This window comes from Lutjanus erythropterus, chromosome 12, assembly GCF_056507025.1.
Source record: "Lutjanus erythropterus isolate fLutEry1 chromosome 12, fLutEry1.hap2, whole genome shotgun sequence".
Taxonomy (NCBI): Eukaryota; Metazoa; Chordata; class Actinopteri; order Lutjaniformes; family Lutjanidae; genus Lutjanus; species Lutjanus erythropterus.
The window spans coordinates 21,195,112-21,215,902 of NC_139328.1; the positions used below are offsets into that span (position 1 = coordinate 21,195,112).

The following is a 20,791-nucleotide window of genomic DNA, read 5'->3' on the forward strand; positions in this document are numbered from 1 at the left end:
TCCATGTCTTCACATCTGTGTTATGTAAAGACAAGAAGAAGAAGAGTGTAAATTCAAATAATTCATGAAAAATAATTTATTAAATACTGTCCATTTTCAGACCATGTGTGTCTTGGCGTGAGCTCTTAAAATCAAACCCTCATGATCACTTCTAAACCTGGTGTGAGAAGTGTAACTGTATATTTGTTTATACCTGTCAAAAGTCATGTTAGTCTACTCTGTTTGAATTTTTCCATCCCTCTGGTGTTTTCATGATAAAACTAAATATAAAACATAACAAAAGAAATGATCTACGACCACTATTTGATCAGGTCTGATGTAGGTGTATGAGTGAGGATTACAGTGAGCTCAGGAGGCCCTATAGCAAGGCTTTCTCTGAGTAGGGGGCCTGTGAGACGTCTGAGGAAGGTGCTATGCTCGGGCCGGAGGCGGTGCTGTAGTTTGGCGTCTGTGTCATGCCTGCGGGAGTCGTGCCTGGTGCGGGGCCGGGGGCGGTGGCTGGGTTCTGGTAGGACTGAACGTCTGCTGGGGCCATGCTGCCTGGAGCTGCGGTGTAGACTGGCGGCTGGCCCATGTACATATGAACGTCACTATGGAAAAGAGTGAAGCAACAGTCAATACAGCACTACAGCAAGGCAGACGCATTACATAGTAGGTGGAACGTTGAATTACCGTAAACTCTCTAATAAAAGCCAGTATTAAAGTAATGTCTCAAATAATAGCCGTGACCAGCACAAATATTTCCAGGCAAGTTGCTAATGAAAGCTGTGTGACATAAGGACATGGAATTAACCTGTAATTTAATTTAGATTTCCACAGCACTAATTCCATCCATACAAGAGAGTAACGCAAATTAACATTCCTGACAATAAAACTCATTACTTCCTAAAAATCTTCAAAATTAAAAACCATTTGAGCTGCTGTGAGCCTTTTAATGTTAAACATGTGTAGGAACGCTCATTGACGGTACCACAGTAAATGGACATAATAAAAAGCATCTCAGCTGGAGAAGTGAAACTTGGAGCAGCAGAGTGGTGAGTTTACAGAGTTGGCAAGGTTATTTTCAGGTTACAGATTACCAGTTACCCTGTTAAAAATATAATACGTAATGTAAATTAAACGTCTAGAGCAATGTACATTGATTTGCTTGGAAAGGCGAGAGGGGGTCCAACAAGAAAACAAATCAAAGACAACTCCCATAACTTAAGTGCATGCTGGCAAAAAAATTGAGCTTTTTTAATGCTGAGAAAGCTCCTTGTAAGCCGCCCTATCCTTGACGGTTTTGCACTCAAATTGTAATGTACTTTCATGAACCAGAACCAGAATATTAAGCCACAGGGTGTTGTGAAACTCACCTGGGAGCTGGCTGACCAGGTATGGGGGTTCCAGCTGGAAGCTGCTCCATGGGAACAGTGTAACCCTGCACCGCAGTACCACTCATGGCATACGAACCTGATGCAGGCTGACCAGGGTAGACCTGTGGTCATGAACATGCACAGTGAATCTTAATGACAGAGTGTGTATGAGGTATGAGCAACAGCAATTAGACCAATAATATAGTATAACAGCACCAGGTAACCATGGTTTTAATTTAAAATTTAAGACGGAATAGTACAGATCCTAGCAAATGCACATTTTTTTAAACTTTTCATTTTGTAGCAGGGTGCTGCATTTATCAAATGTCTGCAACAATCAACTCCTAATTCTTACTTTTTGGTATGATTTATCAAGTTTGGAGATAGTGACAGTGGTTCAACGTAATACAGTTGTACACAGTGGCATTCTTGGTCCCAGAAAATAGATTTGAAAAAGTGAAAAGGCAATATAGTTTCTTAAACAATAACTGATCATTTGTAGACCTCATGAATAGTTTCTGCCTTTTGTGATAAGATGTTAAAATCCTGTCAGTAAACTATTTTGACTTTTATGCTCATAAAACATTTTTTTCAAGGGCTGATCCTGATTGGCTAAAGTATCTGGTTCACATTGATGACATGTTGACTGTACCTGTTGTGCTGCGCTGCCAGGCTGCTGCATGTAGTACTGTTGGCTCTGCAGCTTGGCATACATGGCATAAACTGGATCTTCATTCATTAGCTTGGCATACAAAGACAGAGCTTCCATCACCTTCACGTTCAGTTCAGACAGCTCTGAGTGCTTCCTGATGATACACACACACAAACAATGATAATAATTAAATGTGCGTAACTATTTATGGAGTGCTTGAAATAATCAGTGTTACTTGTTTTATGTCTGCTGTCTGTAGTTTTCTGTGTGCAAAACATGTCATGTCAGCATGATGTACCTGTCAATATCCTCAAGCTTCTGGTCAATGAGTGGTCCCATTTGATTGCAGGCACCTCATGAAAAATATGACAAATAATTATTAGTTTTACAATTAGCTAGTGCAAACTGGCATTGTCTTTTGTCTCATTCATTCACTTGATTTCAACCCTAAAGTGTGTTTACCTTCCAACTGTAGTAACTCAACGCTGTCTGACTGGTTGTCTGTGGGATCTGCACTCTGGATCATCTGCAGTAGCTGGTCCATTTTGTCCTGAAAGATTGCAATAAAGTTTCAGTGATGACACGTTCTAGACAGAAGTGTAGAAGTGAGTTAATCTTTCAATCAAGTGAGTACAGAAATAGAATAGAAAGCTTAGTTTATCTTAGTCTATGATTTTGACATTGTTGTGCCTCATTTTATCAGCAGGCGGGCAGATCCTATTTTGAACGGAACTTGTCATTTATTGATGCAACAGTAAGATCTCAGTGAGGTTGAACAAGTTTTGTAAGCAAGTATTCACACAAGGAAACTTACCTCGTCTATAAATACAGGCTCTTGTTCAGGCTCTATGGTCTCCACTTGGATGTCCTCACTGAACTGTACGGTCTTCTTCTCTGTCTTCACTACAGATTTCCAAGTAACAGCAGATGCGGCAGCAAAATAATACACAGTAGCAATCATTTATACGTTCATAAGAGGTCAAAATGTGCTGACCTGACATTCAGTAAGGGCGCAAAAGTAGCATAAAAGATTGGTATGGATATTAAGAAAGTAAAAGTTACAATCTTATACAAGCTACCGACAAATCGCCTGGAAATGTTGCTCATATTTGTTCTTTTTGCAGCCCTCAGTGACACGTCATATTCTGTCATCATGTTTGTGTTTTACACAAATGGAGGAAAAGAGCAGATTAGCAGAGTGCACATGTGCAGAATGAGTGTTTGGAGGGATGACACACACGTGCACTTGCAGAGAAAACATTTGGACATGATTAAGAAGCGTGACAAACTCCCACCAAACAGAAACAGAGCAAAGCTTATAACATTAAAAAAACATTTAATCTATCATGTTTGATGACCAGCCTCACAGTATCACCATATTTTGCACAGTACCAATCTTTTTGTTACTAGAATAATAAAATCAGTTACTTTTTCAGTTCACTAGATAGGACTGTGTTTTCTTCTGCTGAGGCCAGCAGAGGTCAGAGTCAGTTGAAATGCTAAGTTTTTACGACAGTGTTGGTCAGTCTGCTTGACAATCTTATTTTACTGCAATAAATAATACTTCAGTGAGATGAACGAACATCTGCTGGCTCCAGCTTCTTAAACATCAGGATTTGCTTCCTTCCTTTCTCATTTATGATAGTAAATGAACACACTTTGAGTTTTGGGCAAGACAAGCACAATTTCTGACATTTTATAGACTAAACAATTAATTGATTCATAGTGAACTAATCTGCAGTTTAAATGATAATTAAATAATCATTAGTTGCAGCTGTAGTATTATAATATGGTATGGTGGAGATGTTACATGCATGGGGAGTTATAAGGAGCGTGCAACAAGACAATGCCAAAAAAGCTAAATTTCAACAGCAAGCACAGAAGAAAAATTATTCTGTATCAATACAGCAGACACTCAAAGTTGTTGTATCAGTATCAGTCAGGAAACACTGGATGAAGCTCCCTCTAATTAGAGGAAATGTGTCCAAAATGCCATCAGAGCAAATTCTCATCCGGCTTCCAAGAAGCAAAGGCTGTGTTGCATTTTACTGCATGTGATAACCCACTGATCATTTTCTGTCTATGCAACCAACGTCTTGATTGCTCTCTGATCTTTGTATTCTTTCACCAGCCATGTTTAAGAGATTAAGTATTTCCCTCTTTAGGATCAATACAACAACACTGCTAATGGACTAAATGGGCTATCAAAGGACTACAGATGACCTAAGTGGGTAAAGGCTGTGTTCAGCATGTGTTTGTGTGTGTGTGTGTGTGTGTGTGTGTACTCACTCATCTCAGGCTCTGCAGTGAGGTCAGCTGTGACAAAGTTAGATGGGAACAACCCCACTCCCTGGTATGTTTCCCCTTTCCACCAGTTGGGGTCACTGAAATAATAAAAAAAAAGAAATCCTTCAGAAATGATCAGACAGATTTCAATTGTTATCTTCTCACTGCTGCATTAAGAGCAAATATTAAAAATTCAACAGATTAAATGAGCAGATTATTTTATTACTTAGTTACACACAACTTCAAGCTCCTTTAAAATAACTTATTTTTGAAAAATCCTTTTAGAGATGAAGTTTTTCATCAAATTGTCATGGAATCCGGATGGTGTTCATCAACAATAGCTGAGGGATGTTTTTTTCTTTTCAGCTCATAGATTCAGTGCTCTGCTTTAGGGCATCCAACAAGACAGACTCAAAATACCACCAAGCTGCCCTCAATCCTCTCAGTTATTTGACAAATCCTTGTGTGGTGCTTTTGCCCACTTATTTGTTGTGTGTGTGTGTAAACAAACAAACAAACAATTACCTATCGTCCAGGATAGTGATGATTTCTCCTGACTTGAAGGTGAGCTCATTGTCCTCGGCAGCCTCAAAGTCGTAGATGGCGCGGACTTTCCTGCCATCGGACTTGTGTGAGGACAGCAGGCTAGAGGTGCTCGGATAAAGGCTCGACAGGGAGGTCTGCGGCTGCTGACGTTGCTCCTTCAGTGACAACTCAATAGCTGCACACAAAACAGACAGATATGTTAAATAATGTTTTTGCCCTTGAAGTCATTAAATGTTGCTGAACATCTGCAATACATTAATCCAATGTAAAAAGTGATTTATGCAACATAAATAAAGCATTAGTGGTGTTAATATGCATGTTTTTAGTGACAATGCCCACTGTGCTGTGGAGGGAAAAGGCCTCCTCACCTTTGGCCAAGTCTTCTTCTTCTTTTTTGTTTGTTGAGGTGGAGGGATCCTTTGCTACTAAAGCAGGACTTGCTTTTGCTTGCTCTGCAGCCTGTGAAGAGATCACAATCGCATGCTTAGATGATTCAACACTTAGAAGAATAAAATGATAAATCTGAGACTTGATGTTTTAGACCAAGATTTAAAGCAAATTTAGTAAAACAATCTCAAATTACTCAACTGAAGAAAAGATTTAGTTTGATACTTGGGATGTCATGATTATCCAAAGCCACAATTCAATTTGACTTTCGATTTGTAGGTCATGAATTGATTCAATATCATTTTAAACCATTTTTCAGCACTGATACCTACGCCACTGTTTGCTTATTGCGTTTTCACCTGCATAAAGCAACCAGCCTATATCGTAACCCATTAGGTCACCTATAGGGGGTAGTTAAACATACAACAAGGTGTTTTTATCTGGTTATGAAACAGTCCTCTGCCAGGGATGTTGTAGTTGTGTGGTATGGATTTTAACCAATAGTCCACTAGTATTCCCCAAAGTACAGAAATTAAAAAATTTTAAGACTAAGGCTAAAAAAAGAAGAAACAAGCAAACTGGAATCACCTCTCAGGACTGTATGCCTCTGCCAACCAGTCAAGTTACAGTTCACAACCAGAGCAGTCGAGGCTCATGTTATATAGGACTGAAGTGTACTTTTTGGTGAAATGGAAGTTATCAATATAGGGATCAATTTCCAGTGAGAGACCGTCCTCACTTTTTTCTTTTTTTTTTTTTTTTTTTTTTTTACAAAGGACTGACAGCTATGTTATTTGTCACTGTGACAAATAACATAGTGCTGAATAGCGACATAAAACCACAGTCTATTCCACTCTTCACACATACCTGGGAGCCTACAGCCGGGAAAGTAACACCCTGCTCACGTAGATTCTTGATCATAGCTGAGATCAGACTGAGTTGGGGATCGTTGCGGAAGTCCTCTGCCCACTCCACCATCAGGGCTTTCAGCTTCTCACACACTTTAGGGTGGCCCTGGGGACAGTCATTAAAAAGACACATCATGAGAACGAGGTACTGAATGTAGCATGACCTCATTTCAAATCATCAGAAATAATTAATGGGCCTTAAGCAGCCAATACGCTGAAAATAAAGATGTCATCTCATACCTTGTTTAAGACATTACTGACTTCACTTGCAAACTCTCTGGAGCACACCTCCAGGTGGAATATCTTCCCACAGTTTGAGACACAAGCACCAAGGAGCTGTGAGGACATTGGTGCAAACAATTCATTAGATTCACGATTTAATCCAGCGCAACATTTAACAAACAATTTATTATAGCATTAAGTCAGTTACTCCACTTGCTCTCATCTCAGTGAAAGGCTAATTAAAGGTAGAAGACAAGAAGACTACATGATGCCTCAACAAACTGAACAATCACACATGGTTGTTTGTTTACACTCTACTTACAGTCAGTGCTTGCATGGCCACATGGGGATCCTTATGGTTTACTCTTCTCATTATAGAGCGGAGGCATTCTTTAGGCCTGTAGCAGAAGGGCAGAAATCAAAAGTTTAAGGAAATTAACTGCTTGGCATGGGCCAAAGACCAATCCAGCTATGTTAAGAAAAAGAAGTCACTATAGAAGTCTTTACAAACATTAATCATTGTTATTTATGTTAAAATTCTCCTTGGGTGCATTGGGTTCCCTCTCCAACTCTGAGATGTGTGTTTTACAACTTCATGCAATGCCTGATGATTGGCTTTGTGTGTCAGGTTTAGTATGAAGACAGTTAACTAACCCAGTGCGTGACTGCCCTATCTTATCACATATGTCCAGGATGAGGCCCCAGTCCTCAGCTGTGTTCATCTCACTGGTTGCTTTCTCTGCAGGAAAGAAGCACAACAACCAACGTAAGCAGAAAAGTTAAAGATTGCAAAAGTGCGACTTATTCTCGAGACAGAGAGAAGAGGTGAAATAACAAAGCTTCTTGAAAGAGAGATCTTTCAAGAAGAGATCCTCTCTGGTCTTTTTGTTATTCAAATGAGCATAAACATCAGAGATACAGACAAAATAACAGAAGCCCCTAACAATACAACAGCCCTGCAGTATACACAAATCTGAAGGAGCTCATAATGTTTGGTTTGTGTTGAGAGAGGTATTGATTTAACTTGAAGTTTATTTGAAACTGCAGCTTGTGCTGTTGAGAAAGTATACAGTCTACTGTCTTTGATTCAATAGTGGAGAGAATTCTTCTTTGCCATTGCAGTCTTTGGTATGTAACCATGATTTTTGCAACTTCTCCTGTCGCCAAATGACATACTGTTACAGCGTTTGATGGACCAACTGTTCATGCAGTTCATGTGGCCTCTCTCTGTGTACTTGACATGTCTTGCCTTGTAAGTTACCTCATGTTTCCATGAAATTCACTAGTAAAAGAGGTGAAGTAAGACTTTTTACACTGGATACTGCTATTCAACCATATGGTCCATGTGTTTAACTGATTTTGTAAATGAGAACAATATATATGGTCAACACTGAAAACCTGCACTGGCAAAGAAACAACTGGTCATGAGAGCAACAGTTCAGAAAGAAAGCCATAAGTCATTCTGCTTTCTCGGTAGTCAAGTAGGGGGGAAGTGGAATTTCATACCCACAGATATGTGTATTACTTGTATTGACTGTATTTATCATACTGACTCCGTTTATTTTCGGACACTGGTAAACTTTTAAATATTGTGCTTTTTTATGTAGTGCATTTGACAGTCTGTGATAAATAAATAAATATATAACATTTATACCGGTGTGTCAGTAAAGCTAACCATTGTGAACAATTTCTTTATGATCACCTTTGATTACTGTATAATTTTTACTAGGGCAGAACGATATTAAAAAATCCCATCATATTCCCATTATTTTTGACAGATATTGTGATTGCAATGTGAGTCACAATTTTAGCAGGAATGGTAAATTTTTCATTCAATTTTCAGTGAAAAAATTAAAATGCAGTGATGTGATTTTTGCTAGTATCTGTCCCAAACAAGTTCCTTTACGTCTGGAGAGCATAATTTGTAGGCCTGGGCATCTCTGCAGGGCCTTTATCAATAATATTCAACTCCTGATTTGGATATTGTACTTGGTCATATTGGGATTTTTATTATTATTAATTGTTCAGCAGTAATTTTTACACCCATATGATGAGGTAAATTGATTTTTTAAGTATTTAAATTGCTGGCTTAGCCAAAAAATACATTCCTGTCACGTTCATTTAATCATTGACAGGTTTTCATGTATTTTACAGAAAATCTATCAAGATTAATATAGACATTGTGATATCACATCACAAATATCAGAGAGAGTATCTGATTAATATCCCTGTCACCTAGTTACAAGAAGATTATTGTAAACACTGCCAAAGAGAAATCTAACAGCATATTTATACATAAACAGAACAAACCGCATGAGAAGGATCACTCAAGCTGAAATAACACCTGCCTGCCCAAACAAATGCCTCATCATAAGCTTTACCAAATGAGCATTTACTGCTGGTTATAAGAGCTGCAGTTTTATGCGGTGCTGTGTAATGAGGTGTTTGTGTACTTTGGTCACTGATCATACCAATGAAGTGGTTAACCACTCGACACAGAACAAAGAGAGAAAAGGGAACAAAGAGTCATTTTACGGTTTCATACAACACCGCATCCTCTTTCACTTCCAGTCCATGAGAGATATCAGGCTCATCATATGGGTTAGCATCATACGGTGGGATACAGTAAAGCAATGATGAGGCAAATGGCTTGCTAACCTGTTAGCTACTTAAATATCTGATGACTAGCTCTACATCTGTGTCCCACCTCTATTAACAGTTAACCATAAGCTCGACCTGTCAATATGACTTCAAAATAAATGGATATTACATGTAACATTAATTCTTCAACAAGGCTTTTCGGCGTTACCACCAATATGTTTTTGCTAGCTAAGCTAAATCTCCACATAGGATAAGGCAGAAAGCTAGTTTGCCAACTGTGTCCTCGCTAACGGTTCACACGTTCACAGGAGAAACTTTGATTTGCGAAACTCTCGCGATATTTGAACGCGTTATTCTTTATTGTAAACGTTGTGCTAAATAATTATGTGCTATGGTCAGACAACGCCGTGCTTAGGATCTTATTACGTTTAGGAACAGAACTGACTCTTTAAAGTTAGGACAACGTCATGGTTTGGCTTAAAATTAACCACTCCCGCGAGATCTTTCGCGGAACTGGGGTTCCCATCTATACACGATCCGGGCTAAATGAGCGAATCACAACAAACACAGGCAAACGAGACATTTAAATAAATTAACATGGACTACAGCTTCTCGTTTTACATAAATTGTAATATATACAGTAAGACAGCCATATAATCGTATCAATATAGCTCTACAGGGTAACATTTAAGCTACAGATAGCTGGAGAACACAAACAAAGCTGACTGATCAAAGCTACTTTAGCTAGCATGCTAGCAATAGCCTCCAGTCCTGATTACTCACCAACATCTTGGTCAAATGGGTTGGTCGTGAAGAGAGGCATTGCTGGTGTTTTGACAACAACAGATATCGCCTTCCCCTGGTATTTTCTTTCCCTCTTTGTCTTATTTCATACAATAAAAATGCATAGTAACGACAACTTCATGAATGTCAAATGTAGCTGGCAGTCTGATTCTATTCTACACAGTCACTCCTTCGTCAGACGGCAACAAGCGAAGCATTCTGGGTAATTGAAACAGACAACCCCGTGTTAAATAAACCGCTGTCATCAAATATATTCAACACTGACAGTAACACTGCTGTTATTGTGACTGTCCTGACTGCACACAAGAGAAAATGAACCATAAACTACAAATTGCCGTAAAAAAATAACATGTCATCGTCAGGTGATGATGATCATGTGACATTATCTCATCGTGTTGACCACAGCCGCGAGGAACCAAATATACTTTTAATGTCAGATATTTGTTTCCATAGCAGTTAGCGCTACAATTGATCTCTTTCTGTATTACAGTCTGTTATGATGCAGATAATTAAAAATTAGTAAAAGTAAACATACGACAGTGTAAAATTACTCTTACTTAATTAAAAGTACATAGCCTGAGTATTAGCATCAAAATATAATTAAAGTACCAAAAGTATAGCCTAAGTACTCCCATTTTAGAATATTATAAGCTATCACAGGATTATAACACGTGATTAATGTGTACATTTCATTGATGTAGCTCTTAAAAGGTGGAGCTAATTTCAATTACTTTATATAGTTAAAGGGGTAATTCACCCCAAAATAAAAATGCAGTCATTATCTACTCATGGCAACTGAAGGTTGGGCTTAGTTTTTCAATCCACAAAACAGTGCCGGAGTTTCATAGGAAAACAGCACTGCAGACTCTCCCACACAATTTAAGTGAATGGTGACCTGTTTTCTAAATGAAAAAAAACAACAACAACCCCCCAATAAAAAAACAAAACAAACAAACAAACAAAAGAACCCCATAAAATGTGTCCATACTGCTTGTCAAGTGTAATTTAAGTCTCCAAAAGCCCCAGCATGCTGTTCAGTGGCACACACACAATGTCACACCACACAAATCCAGGTCAGACGGAGTGCACACAAGGTGTGCATGTTGGGGTATGGAGACATTTTAGACGGTGTCTTTTGTTTTGTGATTTTTTTCTGTTGTTTTTTGTTCTGTTTCTGTTGAAATCTGTTTATCATTCACTTAAACTGTTTGGGAGATTATATGCAGCCCATTTGTGGTCAAACTACAAAAAAGCAAGTTTGCAGAGACATCAAGTCACATACTGTGTATTGATGCAATGAGAATATTACTCAAAAGGCCGAGATACAAGTAAAATGTTTGTGTCTGCAGGCTTAAATACTTTTCTGACTGACTTAAGAAATCTCATGTACAAATTTATATGCTGGCTAAATGACTCACAGAATAAAATAACCTTGATATTGTCTAACATAAGATTTAGCACTACACAGTGCCAGTCACAGCTGTGGAGGCATCGGTATAGTTTATCGGTATAGATTTAAAATAATTTGTTAAGCCACACACACAAAATTCAGTGCTTCCCCAAATTTCACATTTTGGTGAGATGTATTTTCTCTATTTTTGTTTGAGCTCTGATGTCTGACTGTTTTACATTAGTTTTTTTAATGAAGATATAAAGTAAAAAGGTGCCAATAAATGAAAGGGTGTACAGTGGTGGTGGCCTAAAGGTTAGAGAAGCGAGCTTGTGACCATAAAGTCAATCCTCAGGTTCAATCCCCCAACCGACAGGATAAATCTGTGTGGGGAAAGTAAAAGACAGGACTTGCCCCTCCCTCAGTACCACCACTGAGGTGCCCTTGAGCAAGGCCCTTAACCCAAAACCTCCCCAGTGGAGCTGCTCAGTGGCCAGTAGATAAGACTGGTTGTACTGGGCAGCTTCCAGGTGTGAATATGCAACTTTGTGAATGTGATCTAAATGCATTTGGTGCAATATTTCATAGACCAAAAAAGCTTTGACTCCACACACACAGTTTCTTTTTCCATTTTATTGTGATCCATAGGAACTCGGTAATTTCCACCTAAATGAGCCTTGAGCCGGATTACAAACTGCTACTCAGTCCTTAAGCATTATATGAATTGGAAAAAGTCAATCACACGACAATAACAACTGATTATGCAAAATTATAAACATGTAACATATTTCACATATTGTATTTGGCATAATGAATACATCATTGTATGATGGCTACATTACAAAGAGATGTACATATTGTTAATGTGCGCCTCATACTGTATAAAACTCATACTGGCAGTCTAAAATCTAAGAATTACTGTCCTTCAAAAAACAGCAGCACTGCTCACTCTGAGCATCTATTCTCAGAAACAAAAAATGACACCGATATTTCAGTTTTGTAGAGAGGTGAAATTTACACTAGCTTTACTTCTATTTATTATGTCAGTTTGCAGTCATTTGCTGATGGTGAATGGGTGCTCATCATTTTCCCGGGAGCTTATTTCTGAATCTGTGAAGTACTCAACAGTATAAAAATAGTTCCACTCTATTAACAACATAATCCTCTGATATAGATTTCTTTGTAAGTGTAAAGATTGAGAAGGCAGCCAGAAATAAATGATATGAAATTCAATTCAAACCAACAATGTATCTTTTGTGAAATATTATTTACAGATACACCTGTACTGTACAACAGTGGCTGCACCACATAATGACTTAGTAGAGTCTAAATAAATGCCTACATTCTCCTGTTTCTTTCAGTACAATAGTGGGCTGGGTCTGTGCATGCTCTGTTGTCAGCACCATGTGTTGTAAAGTGCCTTTAAGACAAAGATCAGTCCCAGTCTCAGCAATGCTCGACTGAGCTGGCTTTATCAGAGTCCTCTAGACATCCAGAGCTCATCCTCATGTCCGACGTTATCCTTCATTATCCTTCATTCGTCATCCTCGCATCTTCAGCCTCAAATTCATCCTCTTCATCGTTTTTCCCAGAGACAGCTCACACTGTCTGAGATGGATGCTATAAAACTGGAACTTTCACTGTGAAAAGAACAATAAAAATAAAACGCATGAGGTAAATTTTAACACATTCATGATGTGCTTACAGATTGATATATTAACATGTTGATAACATAACTAAGTTTGGTAATATGCAACCTTATTATAAGGATGAAGACAGTACACACAAGTAAACATGTTGCACAGTAGATTAGATTTGGATCTTAGGTAAAGCTCCAGAACAAGAGGACCTTTAGCTGATACTATTTTGTCAGTGGGCACTGTAGTTTATTTTGATTCAATCCCATCTACACGATTCAGGCTCTGTAAATACCTCGGATGAAAATAATTCCCAACAAATAGATTATTTACTCCTGCTCTAGTAATATTTGCTAAAAATGAAAGTGTCCAGCTGGTTCCTGGCTATTAGATGTAGATGACTAATTTTTAAAGATTTACACGGGGACTAGGAATAAATGGACATGGAGCTGAGTACCACAGACTGAGTAAGACAGTCTGAAAATATTGAGAGACAAACACACTGTTGGTTTTGAAAAACATGCACAACCAAATGCACACACACATACTCCAGTGGTTTGAGATTCAAAAGGGTCTGGTATACAAAAAGTACTGACGGTCAGAGGCACGTTCACAGATGAAACCGATGCGGTCAGTGCAGTAGAAATCGTTCCAGGCGGCATTATGGATGAGACCAGCACAGTCTTCGCCTGCCTCATGACCATGGGTCCAGTTATCAGGCTGGCCAGGCTTCCACTTCCTGATAGCGACAACATGAACAACATGTCAAAGTTCAAGCATCATACAAGGTGTTTATTAGCTACATTCATAAAAGCTTGTTGTTTGCTTTTATATATTTTTGTTGAAGTGGTTGGTTTACTCACGTGAAAACAGGTAGAGTTCCATCTGCCCATTTCCAGACATTTTCCTCCTCCCTGTCAGTAAGGCCCAGCCAGAAATAGCCTTTTCCTGCAATTGCACTTCTCACAAATTGCTACAGAGAAAAAAAACAAAATATATTTTACAGGATTAGAAAAAAACAAGTCTATGATTAAAAGTTATGTTATAAAATTGATTTAAAGTCAGTGAATGCATTAAAGGGATAGTCTGGATTGTTTGATGTAGACTTGTATGAGGTGCTTATCCATAAGCAGTGTATTACCTACAGTAGATCTACTTTGGCACAGTTTGAAGAATCAGAGATGAATAACAGCACGAAGGCTAAGCAAAGTGCTGTTGTGGACAGAGTCAGCAGCAAAATCTATTTTAGTCATCTAAAAAGGTCCACCTAAAAACAAAAGTTTAAGCGTACGCAATAATATTTTTTTTTACCACTTTGTTGTCAGACAGCCTTTGCTGATGGGAAACCACTGATATATGAGCCTAACATCCCTCCCTCCACACCAACCAGATTCCTTGGACAAAATCAGTAATTTAACCTCACAGAACACGGAAGTTACTGGTATACCACTGCCTCAATTTGTCTGTTTGAGATACTATGTGACTTCAGACAGTTTGGATACACCAAAGTTACTGGATAACGCTGCCATCTACTAAAAGTAATACACTAATTATGGATGAGTACCTCATACAACCCTTCTTCAAATAATCTGAACTATGGCTTTAAAGGAACTATCAGCGGCTAATTTCATTTACCTGTTCATCATTGTCATTGATAATGAGCATATGAGACGACATGTTGGTACAAAACACATTGGACTCGTCAAAGTTGAGTCTCTGAGAACCAGAAGAGAAGTAGTAGCAGCTGTCTCCAAACTTTCTAAACTCTGGTGGGCAGCCTGGAATAAATCATTTACAGGATATTACAATATGCAAGTAAAATTACATCAAATGTTGTATCAAACGATTTTCGAGCCTTATGCAATCATTTACAGGGACATTTGCCATATTTTATGTGGATAGCAATAAATAAATTCCTAAGCAATAAATTCCCCTGTGTGTGCTATATTGACAGATAAAGCAAAATCTGAAGTTTTCTCACATCAAGTGATGTCACAGTGATGTTATTGGTATTAAGGAAGAACTATGGGCTATTTCACGCCCCCTGGCTAACCAGAGATGGATTTCTAGTCTCCACCTCTGGGTTGCCAGGGGGCGTGCTAGATGAATATTTTTGTCACCTAATGCTATGTTTTGGCCAACAAAGTAATAGCTATGGACTAAGGCAGGGATAGGCAGCAATATGGGCGTTAGAAACTCGAACGCAATGCATTGCACTGCTGGCATGGCTCCACGAGCAGGAGAACTCAGCTTTCTTTGTCAGTATAGCAGCACTGAGGAATTTATTGCTTCAACTGTCTACATTCACCATCAATACTGACTGGACATCCACATGAAATGAAGTAAAATTTCCACTGAACTCACCAGGTTCTGGAGTCGGGGCCACAGGAGCCTGGACCTGCCGGGAAACGGTTCCTTGTTGCACCAATACTGGTTTGGGAGGTTGATGTGGTTTGGGGGGTTCAGGGACCTGAGGGGGCCGAGTGGGCTGAGGAGGCTTTGAAACCGGAGGAGGTACAAGTGCAGGTAGCCCTGGTAGCCCTGGAGGACCAGGAGGGCCGATGGGTCCAACGGGCCCTCGTGGGCCCTCCAACCCTGCAGGTCCTGCTGCTCCTCTGGGTCCCTGTGGCCCTTGTGGTCCTGGCAACCCTGGCTGTCCATCCCTACCAGGAAGTCCTGTAGTCCCGGGGTCACCTTTTTCACCGGGGTTTCCAGGACGACCTCCAGACCCTCTTGACCCTTTGGCCCCTGGAAGACCCCGAGCCCCGGCTCCACCCTTTGGCCCTGTTGGACCTGGTGGTCCTGCAGCACCTTTCTCTCCTTTAGGTCCCACCAACCCTGGCACCCCTTTATCTCCTTTATCACCTTTTTGTCCTGACTGGCCCACTGGTCCCTGGGGACCCTTATCACCTCTGGGGCCCTTCGGACCCGGTGGACCTGAAACATAAGTGGACAATACGTGTCAGAATATACTGTTACTGTGGAGGTCTTAACATGTTTCACAAGAAAATCATACCATTTATTTTTTGTACTTGGGTATTCTAGTTACTTAGAAATAGTTATTTTAGTTAATTAATATCTCGCTGAAAAAATAGTGCTCTAGCAACATGTTCTCACTTCCAACACGTCAAATACGAAAGCTTAGTCAGTGGCCTTAAGTTATGACACTCTACGTATTCCTCTAGTGTCACTTTTGCTCGTGCACGGCTCTGTGGTCAAGTTAGCAATAATTAATTAGTTTTATTTTTTATTATTTTAGTTTTGGACATGCAAGACAGGAAGAAATCAAGTGACTACATATCTAGAGACTACATATCCTAACTTCCACTTAAATTCGGATGCATGATGTGCATGTTGTTCATGACTGAATGACATCACAACATCTTGTGATCCAAAATATTTTTGACTGTGTCCATACATCATGTATATCATCTGTTCTTACCCCGCAGGATGGTGAAGTTGGTGATGAGCTGTGAGTGTTTGCTGTCCACCAGCTTCATCTCTTCCATCACCATGGAGAGGTTGTTGACCTCTCTGTCCAACCTGGTGGTCAGCTCTTCTTGTTGGGCACGCAGCTCTTTACTGTCTGCCTGGACCTCCGTCACACTACCATTCAGGGACACCAACAGGTCTGAATGTCTCATCACTGTCTCAGCGCAGGACCTCAGGCCATTCAGGTCGGAGCTGATGGCTCCGAGGAGCTGCGTGGCAAAGCTCACATTTCCATTCACACGGCCCATGTTGTTCTCATGTCTGTCTAATCGTGCTTCCATCTCATCAAACTTGGATGAGGTGGTGTTATCGTGGTCTCTCTGGTGGTCCATCATCTCACGCAGGCTCTGGTCATTACCCTCAGTGAGAGTGGAGGCGTTCTGGATCTGGCTGGCTAGGGTGCTGAGCTGAGCCCCCAAATCATCCAGAGCGTCTCCATTGGACCGGGCCAGCGCTGAGTTGTTGGCTGCCAAAACCTGGAGGTTCTGGACCTTTTCCTTCAGCCACTCTGTGTCAGCACGGGTCTGCCTGGCCGTCTGCTGGAGAGCCTGATAGTCATTCTTCAGTTTCTGTACCGCCTGGCCTGCGTCTTCCACCGTCTTCTGCAGCGTGCCGAGCAGATTGCGCTGCTGGGACTGGGTGATATTTAGTGCACTGACACTAACCTGGGTCTGGCTCTGCACTTTGACCTGGCCCTGTATCTCTGACTGGAGACGTGCAGTGTCTGTCTGGAGGTCGTCAATCATGGCACTGTAGGAGGCCAAGGTCTGGTTGACCCCACGCAGGGAGGCAGCGTTGCCTTCCAGGAGGCTCTGCAGGGAGACGTGACCATTCTGCATGTCATCTCCTGCGATCTGAAGATCATCCAGCATGTCTCTGTTTCTGGTGGCCCTGAGGGCGATATCATTCAGCTGGTTCTGTAAGGCCTCCAGATCAGACTTGAAGGTCTTGATTTCAGATGTGGCATTAACTGACTTTTTTCCTGCCTGATCATCTGAAAATGTAGCAAAAAAAAATCTTAGTATGTAACATTCAAAACAGCTATCAAATATCAGCTAGTTTTATACTACAGATTAAATTGAAAAGTTACCCTTTAACACAAGATTAGTTATCAACTATGGGTAGTTTTATTTGTATTACGTATGTTTTTGTGTCTAAGTGATGAAAGGGGATAACAATTTTTGAAACTGGTCCAGTACTGAGGAAGAGTGCTGCAGCCATTAGGAGATAAAAATTGAACTGCACTATAACTGTGCATTGTCAAAGAACCTCCACTGTAAGTGCATGATTTTTGCCACAGATAGGCTCGGATTGTTAGTATGAGTGTCTGACAACATTATGAGAGAGGCCTTTTTAATGAGAAAGATCAAGAGTAGTAAGATAAAGTAAGATCTTTTTGTTTAAGCAGAAACGGATGCTATGTCACTCAGTTTAAAGTGACCAGACTCCATTGACAAAACCAGTAATTTCACCTCTCTGGTCTGTCAGTCACACAATAACCCGCAGTAGACAGGAAGGCTAAAATGACTGTTTTTGTCATTGGAGTCTGGTCGCTTTGAACAAAATGATATATATATATATATATATATATATATATATATATATACATATATATATATACATATATAGGATCAAGTTTGAAAAATAATGAAGTTACTCTTTAATGAGACTTACTAACTTACCTAGTTTTTTTAAGTCTGTCTCCACAGCATTGATCTTGCCTCCATAATTCTGCATGCCCTCTGTGACATTGTCCATTCTCTGGACCACTGGCAAAAGACAAAAGCGAAACACAGTACAATATATATTACAATATTACAGTACAATATTTACACTTTCTGTAAAAGTTAAATAGGTAATATTGATACCACTGCAGCAATTCCCCTTACTGTTTGAAAAGAGAAACTCTTTATACAACCATCGCAGTTTCTAAAGCCCTTTTTGTGCAGGAGTAGTATTATGTCACTATTAATTTTGTAATAACTGCAGAGGTCATCTGTAATCTTAATCCTCTACAAATCTGCCATGTCTGTAATTTGTGAAGCAAAAATTCCACCGCAAATTACCTACCATATTTCACTACACACAGAGGTCATGTGATAAAATTAGTCCAGTGTGAACCGGCACCTCTGTAATCTGGGGTTGTAGGCCTATTTTTTTTTTTTACATCTGTTTTCTGTTGTCAGATAACTGGACAAGTATGAAACGGCTTAGCTTATGATGAAGTGCAGTCAACAGCTGTGCTGTGAGATCAGTGAAGTGATGATGAAAGAGGTTAGGAGCAACAAAAGGTTGTCAAATTCAAGGACAGCCACTAAGCATCTTCTGCTTCACACAAAAGAGTTGCAAATGTGTATTTATGTGAATTTATGCCTGTAACACATACAGAAAGTTGACAAAACAACTCTACCAACAACTATGTTATTCTCCAACTACATTATTCTTCTGAAATATTCATGTTATGTGGAACCTTGACATCCTATCAGGGGATAACGTCAGTAAATTTGAGTGAAGTACAGACTTTGCGGTGGTTTCTATGATTGATTGAGGTCTGCTGGTAATTCCAGTCTATGACAATAGGGCTCAAGACTCTAACACAGGATGAACATTTACTTTATACTTCTATTACATTACATATCAGAGGCAAACACTGATCCTTTTACTTTTTGATTTACTTTACATATTTTTTTTACATTTATTACAAGACACAACACTCAAGACGAGGGGTGGTGGACTCTGTGTCATCGATGATGCTTTGTAAAAAAAAAATGCATTAATAGACTACGTTTCCCAGATGTTAAACTTTTTATGTGAAGTTGTCGATCATATTATCATCATGCTGCTATTTACATTCCAGATGCAAATTCAAAATATGCTCTACAGAATCATTTCCTGGTTGTAAACATATAGATGTATATAAATGCCTGTATTCTATACATTATATATATTATATATAGTTTTTTATTCCATTCTTTTATAATTCAACAATGTGTATATATGTCGTGTATATATGTCGTAGCATGAAGGACAACAACTCTCATTTCGTTGTGCAACCCTGTGTTTTATAATAATAAATAATTTACATCGATGCCTTGATTAAAAACAAAACAAAAGAAAAAAAACAGCCAGTTTACAAAATATGATACACTATTACAGATCAAACCACCCAACAGTATATCAATCAGTTAAAAGTAGCTCCACATTCACTGGCTACAGCATTAAAATGCTGCTTACACGATTATGCATCAGTAATAATAATTCAATATATTATAACACAACAATGGCAGAAGTCATTCTGCAGCTTAATGAGTGTTTTTACTTCTAATCACTTGAGTAAATTTAGCTGATAATACACCTTTTTCACAGCAGCCATACTGATGAAATAGTAGGATAAACACAGGTGTTACTAATGATTCTAATTAAGGTCCTGTTTCATTCATGTCAAGTATTTGAATTAGTATCATTGGTAACACCTGTGTTTATCCTACTATTTCATCAGTGTGGCTGCTGTGAAAAAGGTCTATTCTTAAATACTTCTACCTTGTAATGGAGTGAAGATCTAATCAGAACTTAACATGTAAAACAGATTTTGAACAGCAGAGGGTGCTGCTGTATTCACTGCTGTCCAGTGAATAACTGGAACCCCAAACTGCAGCAAAGCTGATCATAGGATGTTGAATGGGGTAAAAAAAAAAGAAAAAAAGTTTCCTACATGTTTTTTTTTATTTTTTAGGTAACCTGGCAACTGTGTATCCGTTGATCAATACAAATCTCAATTTCCAGAGTACATTCACAAATTCCAGTTCACGAACAGTTCATAAACAACTTTCTCTCTCCTCCTCACATCTGCAACAAGAGTCCATGTCCTCTCCTCCAGCGGTTTGTTTTTCTGTCGGTATGTGGGCGTCTAAAAACTGCACTGGAAAACATCCTTAGCTTTTACTATTATCATTCCAGAAGTGACAAAAACACAAAACAATAACATGCATCTAGGACAAATAAAAACACATGGGGCCAGTTTCAAAGAGCTGTTGGTAGACTGCTGGGAGTTTACAGCTCGAGTCTCCTGTCTTTTGCTTTCACTCCAAAATGATAATTCCTTATCCTTTTGAGCACCAACAAACTGCTTAATTATGCCTTATTTGTTGTCTATAACATTCATTCAAGATGACTACATTTCAAGGCCTGCCACAGTATCTTTCCTCTCTGATGTCTAACATACCTTTTTTTATTCCCCTTATTACCCCCACCCCCAATAGCCCTGTAGTGGAAAAGCATTATGAGTTATATAAGGTTGCTAATTTGAGTAAGGCTTATTGTGACCTGAGTTATGAGCCATACTTAGGTAGTTACCCAACCTGAGGCCCAGTAGATTAATGCTGATCAATGCTGCAGGAGCACACACAACAGATAAACAAACAAGGCTTTTACCGTTTTGTTTTTTTTTACGATTGCTTGCAAAATTAAAAATAACACACAGTGAGTGAAACCTGACACTCAAGGAGCAAAAC

General features: G+C 39.3%; 2 protein-coding genes across 2 annotated transcripts in view; both read right to left on the minus strand.

The window, feature by feature from the left end:
• Positions 1–200: 200 nt before the first annotated feature.
• Positions 201–10,116, minus strand: stam (signal transducing adaptor molecule (SH3 domain and ITAM motif) 1). The gene is made up of 14 exons (XM_084733244.1): positions 9,741–10,116; positions 7,011–7,095; positions 6,679–6,754; positions 6,375–6,470; positions 6,094–6,240; positions 5,208–5,298; positions 4,819–5,014; positions 4,297–4,391; positions 2,822–2,910; positions 2,470–2,557; positions 2,306–2,360; positions 2,008–2,161; positions 1,356–1,477; positions 201–590 (listed from the first exon to the last, which is right to left on the minus strand). The coding sequence occupies exons 1-14, from the start codon at positions 9,778–9,780 to the stop codon at positions 359–361; spliced, it is 1,566 nt and encodes a 521-aa protein (XP_084589370.1). The 5' UTR covers positions 9,781–10,116; the 3' UTR covers positions 201–358.
• Positions 10,117–11,764: 1,648 nt separating this feature from the next.
• The window catches only part of colec12 (collectin sub-family member 12), a 40,855-nt gene continuing 31,828 nt past the window's right edge, over positions 11,765–20,791 (minus strand). The window contains exons 4-10 of the mRNA XM_084733243.1: positions 17,963–18,049; positions 16,231–17,274; positions 15,153–15,725; positions 14,424–14,566; positions 13,652–13,761; positions 13,385–13,527; positions 11,765–12,791 (exon numbers count right to left, since the gene is read on the minus strand). Coding sequence (XP_084589369.1) covers positions 12,772–12,791; positions 13,385–13,527; positions 13,652–13,761; positions 14,424–14,566; positions 15,153–15,725; positions 16,231–17,274; positions 17,963–18,049 — 2,120 coding nt within the window. The 3' untranslated portion in view covers positions 11,765–12,771. The remainder of the gene's footprint in view (positions 12,792–13,384; positions 13,528–13,651; positions 13,762–14,423; positions 14,567–15,152; positions 15,726–16,230; positions 17,275–17,962; positions 18,050–20,791) is intronic.